This window comes from Microplitis mediator, chromosome 1, assembly GCF_029852145.1.
Source record: "Microplitis mediator isolate UGA2020A chromosome 1, iyMicMedi2.1, whole genome shotgun sequence".
NCBI classification, from domain to species: domain Eukaryota; kingdom Metazoa; phylum Arthropoda; class Insecta; order Hymenoptera; family Braconidae; genus Microplitis; species Microplitis mediator.
The window spans coordinates 28,912,613-28,924,718 of record NC_079969.1 but is presented as its reverse complement, the minus strand read 5'-3'; the positions used below and the strand labels follow the sequence as shown (position 1 = coordinate 28,924,718).

Below are 12,106 nucleotides of genomic sequence, written 5' to 3'. Positions count from 1 at the left end.
CCATCATTCATTCTGACTTTTATTAATTCAAAAAAAATATATATATACACATATTTTTTTCAGAACTTGTACGAAATTAAAATTTTTATAAAATTAGAAGGATAATAATAGAACAGAGTGGAAAATTTGTACACGTGTATGATGAGAATGCGAATGAGAAACAAGTGGAAGCGGAAAAAAATAAGGATTTATTTATTTGAAAATATTAACGCGGAGCTTTTTATTTTTGGCAAGACCTCGAAATATGAGGGTAGTATATGAGGTTTTCAACTGAGATATTGATAGATTTAGTGTAATTAATTTTACCATTTAAATTTCGGCGTGTTGTCAAATATTTTAAACCGATAATTAGCTCGTTATTTAAAATTTTTATTGTTGAAGCTAATACGCGATTTGTTTTGTCTAAATATTATTTATCACTTTTTCAATGAATTTTATTTACAGTGATATTAATTTATGGCCTTTTGGTTGGTAACGAAAATTTAGTAATTAGGAAAAGAGGAGGAAAAACGGGGCCTAGATAAAAATCTCTTCAATTAAATTATGGCAAAAAAAAATAAATTACTTTCGTTCTAGAGCCTAGAAAAAAACAAATCTGACCGAAATATTTAAATGAAAATATTCTCTACCTTAGAAATATCGAACACTGAGTCGGAGTACAAAAGAGCACTTGAAATAATTATTCGTCCATTATTGGAAAATAAAAAAAGTTATTACAATGCAGCAATTAATTTTACATAAATAGAAGTAGGCATTGATGTATTTTTATCCAAAAAAAAAAAAATTTTTTAATTTCAAAGACAAAACTTGAATTGGGAAATGAGTAGCATGTATCATTCATCGAGCAGTGATGTATCTATAATAATTTTTCAAAATAATACGGCAGTATTTCCTTGCCATTTTGACAAAACGCCAGACTGAGTGAGTATAAAAGTCTGGAGTTATTCTGATTCAACCGATGCGTTTTAGTTTATGACGATTTACTCTGACTCACTGTCACACAACTTTGTTGCGAATATAATAACTTTTGTTATGCTTTACGATCTCTAAACGTCTCTACCAAATTTACTTCTTTCTGAATAATTTACTCGTTTTATTTTAAAATAAAGGTCAAATTTATTTTATTTTCGCTAATTAATTGGATGTCTCAGTTAACTGACTCTTATTTACACTTGGAAAAAAAAATATGTATATGTATATATATTTTTACAGTGGCAAGTGATTGATGAAGGGAACTGTCATCAATCATCAATAACGAAAGCTGAATAGTAAAGAGAATGCGTGACAGTGAGAGTAAAATAAGTTAAGAATGAAGTATGTCCGGCGAATGTGTGGGATCGCGGGAGCGATTTGGATGGTGGTAAATAACTTGTTGATATTCGTATTGACTTTAAGTCGCTTTAAGTCTTTGGCAATTTACCAAATAAGATACCTATACTTTTTTAAATCTGCCACGCTATCACACTAGCTTCCTTTTCGTTTTATTTATAATGCTATGACGTAATTTATTCACAAGTTTTCATTTATATTATTAATCCACATATATTCTATATACGAATCTTAGTGTCATTTGAATGCTAGTCTAACAATATATCCATCCGTCTTATAATTTAATTTTATGCAAAATTTTCGGCGTATTATTTGTTTGCATTGGAAATTTTTATGAAATAAAAATGAAGATTTTTTAAATTTAAAAACGCACACAAGTCAATTGTGCGCAGTCCGCCCCCTTAATGGCATATAAATATTTTTAAAAAAAATTATGGAGGGCTAGTTTTGTTGGGGATGGAAGCTGTCTAATTTACTCGGTTAAAAATTCATGATCCTGAAGTTAGCAGACATTTAAAAATTTTTGAATTTTTGTTTCAATGACTTAAGTCTAAGAAAAATAAAAATAAAAATATGCACATGCAGAAAATTTAAAAAAGTATATGTGCAATTTTTTAAAATATTTTTTTAAAAATTTTTTATCGTCTAAAAAAAAATCCAAAAATTATTAGACGTCTGCTAACTTCAGTATCATTAAAAATTCAAATAAAAATAAAAATTGACTTACCCCAATAGATTCAATTAAATTAGTTGTAACCCTCTGTTGAACAGTTGTACCTCCACTTGTTAAGACACGGCTTATTTCTGATGAAAATTCTGTTAAAATGTTTTTTTGTTTTAATTATTCAAATTAAATTTTAATTTAAATTTAATAAATTACCTTGTTTACGTTTTTTAGTAATTGACTCTTTTAGTGCCATTGTTATGTCTACTACGTCATTATTCTGAAAGAAAAACTGACAAAGAAACTAATTTATTAATAGAATTAATTAAGAATAACTCTGATTTACTTTATCTTAATTTCTAAAGATTTGAGTTAGCCTAGTGCTGCCATCTTGATTTAAATTTCTTAAAGTTAACGATGAAAGCTTTCGGCAAATTAAATATTTGTTATATTTTTTACATTAGCGAGTATTGATAATTTGTCGACTAATTACGGTTTTCTCTAATAATTTTTTTTTTTTTTATTTCAAGCCCAAAATTTATATTTCAACAGTTTAATAAATTAGATGAAGCTTAACAAAAGCTCCAATGAAATCTATTTCCGATAGATTGTACTCTTGATTGGCCGCAGGCTTGACCGCATTTTCTTTCAATTTTCTTTTTTAATTAGGTCACTTATTATAATTATTTTAATTAAAACTCTCCCACCCTCCATTCTTTCAAAAATACAAAAATTGAATTATTTATTTACTCAAAAAAAACAAAAATTCCAAGGTCTTTTTTTTTTTTTAATAATTAAAAGCATTCAAATAAAGAGCCAGACTAATGCACTGCACTGACTACTTTAAAAAGTATGTCAGTTGATAAGTGAGTTAAATAAAATATAAATTCGAATTACAAAAATAAACATATGTCATAAAATGAAATAAAATGTATGTGGTGATTTTTAATAATATTTTCTTTTATTTTTTAACCCACCGCCAGTTCACCAGTATCTCGATGAGTTAAAAATACTCTTTATTACTACATATAAATATATATATAGAAAAATACAAGTGCAAGTACAAGTACTTTGATGATAATGTCGATTATAATTTTTAAATAAATTAACATCATGTACTACATGATTCGTGCCAAGATTAAAATCGCTTGATTTATGTTCTGACATTACATTAGATCTTTTCAGGGTCGGACAATATTTTTAAGTTTATTCACCAGACATTTTTTTTTTTCATTTTTCAAATTTTATTTTTGCTACTAGTCAATCTGAATATTTATAAATACTACTAATGTCCTAGTCGAATTAAAAAACATGCAATTCAAAATTCAAAATTCAAAAATTTGAATAAATATTTTAATTATGAAAAATTAAAAATAATTTACTTAATATATATGTTGATTTGAATTTATTTAAAATATATATAACACGATAATGATAAATCAGGAAGTAGGTTGCCCTAAATTCCTGACAAGTTTCATCAACACGTCAACAGTGACATCACAGTAAACACAAGATTTTTATTAGTTAATTCAAAATAATCAGGATTCATTTAAAATTTATAATTCAACATCTGCAAGCTAACAATTATTTTAAATTCAACTTATTAATAGTTTAATGGAAAATAATTAGATCACTTGAGCAATCGAACTATTAATTTTATTCGAATGGTAATAGTAAAATTAGGATAAATATAAAAATTCAAACCTCGTGTCTTGGGTGAGATGAATAGAGACTAAGACACGAAGTGAGTTAGGACCGTGATAGAGGTCCACACGCTTTTCGAATGCCTCTTAAAATCCGTTCGACACTTGCACAACACTTGCACGTGAATAAAAATAGACACGTTTACGAGCTGCTTCTTTACGAGCTTTTGGTCACGTTAAAAAAAATTCACTCACTGGATTTAAGTACCTGATATTTATTCATCAATGCACTCATTAATCGCTAAGCCAGCTTATTAATTGTATATTTTATTTATTTATTTATTTATCGATAGGGTACTTGATAAAAGCTGATTGCCTGATTGATTTTAACCGGGAAATTTGAAAAATTAAATAAGGAAGAAAAATTGAAGATGAACAGCACAATTGCAAGTAAAATTAAAATTTACAGAGATTGATAAATTAATTTGAGGAAGAACTAGACGAATAAATCGAGGTGGTTAGAAGCCAGCCGACGGCTATCTAGAGACTGCTACTAATGCCAGATTCGAAGCGTCGCGACGCCCTCCGTAACCAACGAGCTTAACGCTCTTGTTCAGCTTATATTAACTCTCTTGTCTATTTTATTATTATTTATTTTATTTCACACACCTTTTAATCAACACCTTATTTTTATTGCCAACTTATTTTTTTTCCTTAACAAAAAAAATTAGAGGACTCAAGATCAAATTTAGTCGAGGGGACAAAATTCAATTAATTAACTTATTTTAATTAGAGAATTCAGAATTCAGAATTAAAAGTGGAGAATAGTTGAACAATTTGGTAAAGAAAATTTTTTGAGCATTTAACAAGCGAACATGTAAATGAAAGCGTGAAGAGAGTAACTAATGGATGTTATTTTACGGAGGATATTTTAGGTCCGCGTGAAAAAATTGTTAGAGTACGTAAACTATATCGAAACAATTTATGGATGACGACAGATGCCCGTAGGGCAACGAACTTTACCCAGGTTCTTTGCCAAGTCGAAGATTCGATGTGACAGACGAACAATCGCGACATGTGGATTCCATTTAGAATCTACGTACTCGGAAAGACCGTATGGATATGACGCATTTATTGTTAGCAAATCGACATATTTGTCAAATATAAATAGAATTGCGAGTAAGTACCCACTGACGGGAACAAATGTGTGCTGAGATTTGTTGTAATGATCAATGAATAGTTGGGGTGGAATGAGGTAGTCCTAATTTCGATTTCGACTCAGATGATGAGATCGAAAAAGCCACCGAGTAATATTGCGGAAACTGAACGAGTATTACTTGATTTGAGTTGGTTCGGATTTAGAGAATGATTATTTGATGGGAAGATGGTGCTAATTGATGGAGATGTATGTTCTTGGCTCGATGCCAAAACATTTTGATTACTTTTCACTTTACTTGCTGTACTGTTATTCAATAAGAGAGAGATTATAAATATTGTTATAACAATGGGATACTTGACTTTTCGGCCATTAGATGTGTCTGATAGAAAATTTCTCTACTGAGCAACAAATGGATGAGGATATCAGTATCTATGTATTTTTGAGAAAAGCAATTCGTAATTTTGTTCCTGTTAGGAACAACCCGTCACAATACAAACGTTTTTTGTTCATTATGATGTCCTCTAGTAGGAAAGACTCAAAAAAGTCTCAAGAAAAATTTATTTTTCAAGCTCAGACCCATATGAGGATAAATAAAGATAAATGAGGATAGATGAGGATGACTATCCATGAAGAGTAGCCCGTAACTTTGATCCTGTTGGGAATAATCCATCACAATATAAACGTTTTTTGTTCATTATGATGTCCTCTAGTAGGAAAGACCCAAAAAAGTCCTAAGAAAAATTTATTTTTCGAGTTCAGAGCCATATAAGGCCTGGTGGAGATGGGTGGACATGGGTGGACATGGGTGGACATGGGTGGAGATGACTATCTATGAAGAGTGGCCTGTAACTTTGCTGCTGTTGGGAATAACCCATCACAATAGAAACGTTTTTTGTTCATTATGATGTCCTCTAGTAGGAAAGACCCAAAAAAGTCCTTAGAAAAATTTATTTTTCGAGTTCAGAGCCATATAAGGCCTGGTGGAGATGGGTGGAGATGGGTGGACATGGGTGGAGATGACTATCTATGAAGAGTGGCCTGTAACTTTGCTGCTGTTCGGAATAACCCATCACAATAGAAACGGTTTTGTTCATTATGATGTCCTCTAGTAGGAAAGACCCAAAAAAGTCCTTAGAAAAATTTATTTTTCGAGTTCAGAGCCATATAAGGCCTGGTGGAGATGGGTGGAGATGGGTGGACATGGGTGGAGATGACTATCTATGAAGAGTGGCCTGTAACTTTGCTGCTGTTGGGAATAACCCATCACAATATCAACGTTTTTTGTTTATTATGATGTCCTCTAGTAGGAAAGACCCAAAAAAGTCCTAGGAAAAATTTATTTTTCGAGTTCAGAGCCATATAAGGCCTGGTGGAGATGGGTGGAGATGGGTGGACATGGGTGGAGATGACTATCTATGAAGAGTGGCCTGTAACTTTGCTGCTGTTGGGAATAACCCATCACAATAGAAACGTTTTTTGTTTATTATGATGTCCTCTAGTAGGAAAGACCCAAAAAAGTCCTAGGAAAAATTTATTTTTCGAGTTCAGAGCCATATAAGGCCTGGTGGAGATGGGTGGAGATGGGTGGACATGGGTGGAGATGACTATCTATGAAGAGTGGCCTGTAACTTTGCTGCTGTTGGGAATAACCCATCACAATAGAAACGTTTTTTGTTTATTATGATGTCCTCTAGTAGGAAAGACCCAAAAAAGTCCTAGGAAAAATTTATTTTTCGAGTTCAGAGCCATATAAGGCCTGGTGGAGATGGGTGGAGATGGGTGGACATGGGTGGAGATGGGTGGACATGGGTGGAGATGACTATCTATGAAGAGTGGCCTGTAACTTTGCTGCTGTTGGGAATAACCCATCACAATATCAACGTTTTTTGTTTATTATGATGTCCTCTAGTAGGAAAGACCCAAAAAAGTCCTAGGAAAAATTTATTTTTCGAGTTCAGAGCCATATAAGGCCTGGTGGAGATGGGTGGAGATGGGTGGACATGGGTGGAGATGACTATCTATGAAGAGTGGCCTGTAACTTTGCTGCTGTTGGGAATAACCCATCACAATATAAACGTTTTTTGTTTATTATGATGTCCTCTAGTAGGAAAGACCCAAAAAAGACCTAAGAAAAATTCATTTTTCGAGTTCAGAGCCATATAAGGCCTGGTGGAGATGGGTGGACATGGGTGGACATGGGTGGACATGGGTGGAGATGACTATCTATGAAGAGTGGCCTGTAACTTTGCTGCTGTTGGGAATAACCCATCACAATATAAACGTTTTTTGTTCATTATGATGTCCTCTAGTAGGAAAGACCCAAAAAAGTCCTAAGAAAAATTTATTTTTCGAGTTCAGAGCCATATAAGGCCTGGTGGAGATGGGTGGAGATGGGTGGACATGGGTGGAGATGACTATCTATGAAGAGTGGCCTGTAACTTTGCTGCTGTTGAGAATAACCCATCACAATATAAACGTTTTTTGTTCATTATGATGTCCTCTAGTAGGAAAGACCCAAAAAAGTCCTAAGAAAAATTTATTTTTCGAGTTCAGAGCCATATAAGGCCTGGTGGAGATGGGTGGAGATGGGTGGACATGGGTGGAGATGACTATCTATGAAGAGTGGCCTGTAACTTTGCTGCTGTTGGGAATAACCCATCAAAATAGAAACGTTTTTTGTTTATTATGATGTCCTCTAGTAGGAAAGACCCAAAAAAGTCCTAAGAAAAATTTATTTTTCGAGTTCAGAGCCATATAAGGCCTGGTGGAGATGGGTGGAGATGGGTGGACATGGGTGGAGATGACTATCTATGAAGAGTGGCCTGTAACTTTGCTGCTGTTGGGAATAACCCATCACAATATAAACGTTTTTTGTTTATTATGATGTCCTCTAGTAGGAAAGACCCAAAAAAGTCCTAGGAAAAAGTTATTTTTCGAGTTCAGAGCCATATAAGGCCTGGTGGAGATGGGTGGAGATGGGTGGACATGGGTGGAGATGACTATCTATGAAGAGTGGCCTGTAACTTTGCTGCTGTTGGGAATAACCCATCACAATATCAACGTTTTTTGTTTATTATGATGTCCTCTAGTAGGAAAGACCCAAAAAAGTCCTAGGAAAAATTTATTTTTCGAGTTCAGAGCCATATAAGGCCTGGTGGAGATGGGTGGAGATGGGTGGACATGGGTGGAGATGACTATCTATGAAGAGTGGCCTGTAACTTTGCTGCTGTTGGGAATAACCCATCACAATATAAACGTTTTTTGTTTATTATGATGTCCTCTAGTAGGAAAGACCCAAAAAAGACCTAAGAAAAATTCATTTTTCGAGTTCAGAGCCATATAAGGCCTGGTGGAGATGGGTGGACATGGGTGGACATGGGTGGAGATGACTATCTATGAAGAGTGGCCTGTAACTTTGCTGCTGTTGGGAATAACCCATCACAATAGAAGGTTTTTTGTTCATTATGATGTCCTCTAGTAGGAAAGACCCAAAAAAGTCCTTAGAAAAATTTATTTTTCGAGTTCAGAGCCATATAAGGCCTGGTGGAGATGGGTGGAGATGGGTGGACATGGGTGGAGATGACTATCTATGAAGAGTGGCCTGTAACTTTGCTGCTGTTGGGAATAACCCATCACAATATCAACGTTTTTTGTTTATTATGATGTCCTCTAGTAGGAAAGACCCAAAAAAGTCCTAGGAAAAATTTATTTTTCGAGTTCAGAGCCATATAAGGCCTGGTGGAGATGGGTGGAGATGGGTGGACATGGGTGGAGATGACTATCTATGAAGAGTGGCCTGTAACTTTGCTGCTGTTGGGAATAACCCATCACAATAGAAACGTTTTTTGTTTATTATGATGTCCTCTAGTAGGAAAGACCCAAAAAAGTCCTAGGAAAAATTTATTTTTCGAGTTCAGAGCCATATAAGGCCTGGTGGAGATGGGTGGAGATGGGTGGACATGGGTGGAGATGACTATCTATGAAGAGTGGCCTGTAACTTTGCTGCTGTTGGGAATAACCCATCACAATAGAAACGTTTTTTGTTTATTATGATGTCCTCTAGTAGGAAAGACCCAAAAAAGTCCTAGGAAAAATTTATTTTTCGAGTTCAGAGCCATATAAGGCCTGGTGGAGATGGGTGGAGATGGGTGGACATGGGTGGAGATGACTATCTATGAAGAGTGGCCTGTAACTTTGCTGCTGTTGGGAATAACCCATCACAATATCAACGTTTTTTGTTTATTATGATGTCCTCTAGTAGGAAAGACCCAAAAAAGTCCTAGGAAAAATTTATTTTTCGAGTTCAGAGCCATATAAGGCCTGGTGGAGATGGGTGGAGATGGGTGGACATGGGTGGAGATGACTATCTATGAAGAGTGGCCTGTAACTTTGCTGCTGTTGGGAATAACCCATCACAATATAAACGTTTTTTGTTTATTATGATGTCCTCTAGTAGGAAAGACCCAAAAAAGACCTAAGAAAAATTCATTTTTCGAGTTCAGAGCCATATAAGGCCTGGTGGAGATGGGTGGACATGGGTGGACATGGGTGGACATGGGTGGAGATGACTATCTATGAAGAGTGGCCTGTAACTTTGCTGCTGTTGGGAATAACCCATCACAATATAAACGTTTTTTGTTCATTATGATGTCCTCTAGTAGGAAAGACCCAAAAAAGTCCTAAGAAAAATTTATTTTTCGAGTTCAGAGCCATATAAGGCCTGGTGGAGATGGGTGGAGATGGGTGGACATGGGTGGAGATGACTATCTATGAAGAGTGGCCTGTAACTTTGCTGCTGTTGAGAATAACCCATCACAATATAAACGTTTTTTGTTCATTATGATGTCCTCTAGTAGGAAAGACCCAAAAAAGTCCTAAGAAAAATTTATTTTTCGAGTTCAGAGCCATATAAGGCCTGGTGGAGATGGGTGGAGATGGGTGGACATGGGTGGAGATGACTATCTATGAAGAGTGGCCTGTAACTTTGCTGCTGTTGGGAATAACCCATCAAAATAGAAACGTTTTTTGTTTATTATGATGTCCTCTAGTAGGAAAGACCCAAAAAAGTCCTAAGAAAAATTTATTTTTCGAGTTCAGAGCCATATAAGGCCTGGTGGAGATGGGTGGAGATGGGTGGACATGGGTGGAGATGACTATCTATGAAGAGTGGCCTGTAACTTTGCTGCTGTTGGGAATAACCCATCACAATATAAACGTTTTTTGTTTATTATGATGTCCTCTAGTAGGAAAGACCCAAAAAAGTCCTAGGAAAAAGTTATTTTTCGAGTTCAGAGCCATATAAGGCCTGGTGGAGATGGGTGGAGATGGGTGGACATGGGTGGAGATGACTATCTATGAAGAGTGGCCTGTAACTTTGCTGCTGTTGGGAATAACCCATCACAATATCAACGTTTTTTGTTTATTATGATGTCCTCTAGTAGGAAAGACCCAAAAAAGTCCTAGGAAAAATTTATTTTTCGAGTTCAGAGCCATATAAGGCCTGGTGGAGATGGGTGGAGATGGGTGGACATGGGTGGAGATGACTATCTATGAAGAGTGGCCTGTAACTTTGCTGCTGTTGGGAATAACCCATCACAATATAAACGTTTTTTGTTTATTATGATGTCCTCTAGTAGGAAAGACCCAAAAAAGACCTAAGAAAAATTCATTTTTCGAGTTCAGAGCCATATAAGGCCTGGTGGAGATGGGTGGACATGGGTGGACATGGGTGGAGATGACTATCTATGAAGAGTGGCCTGTAACTTTGCTGCTGTTGGGAATAACCCATCACAATAGAAGGTTTTTTGTTCATTATGATGTCCTCTAGTAGGAAAGACCCAAAAAAGTCCTTAGAAAAATTTATTTTTCGAGTTCAGAGCCATATAAGGCCTGGTGGAGATGGGTGGAGATGGGTGGACATGGGTGGAGATGACTATCTATGAAGAGTGGCCTGTAACTTTGCTGCTGTTGGGAATAACCCATCACAATATAAACGTTTTTTGTTCATTATGATGTCCTCTAGTAGGAAAGACTCAAAAAAGTCTCAAGAAAAATTTATTTTTCAAGCTCAGACCCATATGAGGATAAATAAAGATAAATGAGGATAGATGAGGATGACTATCCATGAAGAGTAGCCCGTAACTTTGATCCTGTTGGGAATAATCCATCACAATATAAACGTTTTTTGTTCATTATGATGTCCTCTAGTAGGAAAGACCCAAAAAAGTCCTAAGAAAAATTTATTTTTCGAGTTCAGAGCCATATAAGGCCTGGTGGAGATGGGTGGACATGGGTGGACATGGGTGGACATGGGTGGAGATGACTATCTATGAAGAGTGGCCTGTAACTTTGCTGCTGTTGGGAATAACCCATCACAATATAAACGTTTTTTGTTTATTATGATGTCCTCTAGTAGGAAAGACCCAAAAAAGTCCTTAGAAAAATTTATTTTTCGAGTTCAGAGCCATATAAGGCCTGGTGGAGATGGGTGGAGATGGCCGGACATGGGTGGAGATGACTATCTATGAAGAGTGGCCTGTAACTTTGCTGCTGTTGGGAATAACCCATCACAATATCAACGTTTTTTGTTTATTATGATGTCCTCTAGTAGGAAAGACCCAAAAAAGTCCTAGGAAAAATTTATTTTTCGAGTTCAGAGCCATATAAGGCCTGGTGGAGATGGGTGGAGATGGGTGGACATGGGTGGAGATGACTATCTATGAAGAGTGGCCTGTAACTTTGCTGCTGTTGGGAATAACCCATCACAATATAAACGTTTTTTGTTTATTATGATGTCCTCTAGTAGGAAAGACCCAAAAAAGACCTAAGAAAAATTCATTTTTCGAGTTCAGAGCCATATAAGGCCTGGTGGAGATGGGTGGACATGGGTGGACATGGGTGGACATGGGTGGAGATGACTATCTATGAAGAGTGGGCTGTAACTTTGCTGCTGTTGGGAATAACCCATCACAATATAAACGTTTTTTGTTCATTATGATGTCCTCTAGTAGGAAAGACCCAAAAAAGTCCTAAGAAAAATTTATTTTTCGAGTTCAGAGCCATATAAGGCCTGGTGGAGATGGGTGGAGATGGGTGGACATGGGTGGAGATGACTATCTATGAAGAGTGGCCTGTAACTTTGCTGCTGTTGAGAATAACCCATCACAATATAAACGTTTTTTGTTCATTATGATGTCCTCTAGTAGGAAAGACCCAAAAAAGTCCTAAGAAAAATTTATTTTTCGAGTTCAGAGCCATATAAGGCCTGGTGGAGATGGGTGGAGATGGGTGGACATGGGTGGAGATGACTAT

General features: G+C 35.7%; 1 protein-coding gene across 2 annotated transcripts in view; it reads right to left on the bottom strand.

Moving 5' to 3' along the window:
* Positions 1-4,174, bottom strand: part of LOC130671319 (obscurin-like) — a 32,887-nt gene extending 28,713 nt beyond the window's left edge. For both annotated transcript variants that reach the window (XM_057475194.1, XM_057475200.1), the window contains exons 1-3: positions 3,698-4,174; positions 2,210-2,285; positions 2,057-2,145 (exon numbers count right to left, since the gene is read on the bottom strand). In XM_057475194.1, coding sequence (XP_057331177.1) covers positions 2,057-2,145; positions 2,210-2,249 — 129 coding nt within the window. In that variant the 5' untranslated portion in view covers positions 2,250-2,285; positions 3,698-4,174. The remainder of the gene's footprint in view (positions 1-2,056; positions 2,146-2,209; positions 2,286-3,697) is intronic.
* Positions 4,175-12,106: the final 7,932 nt, after the last annotated feature.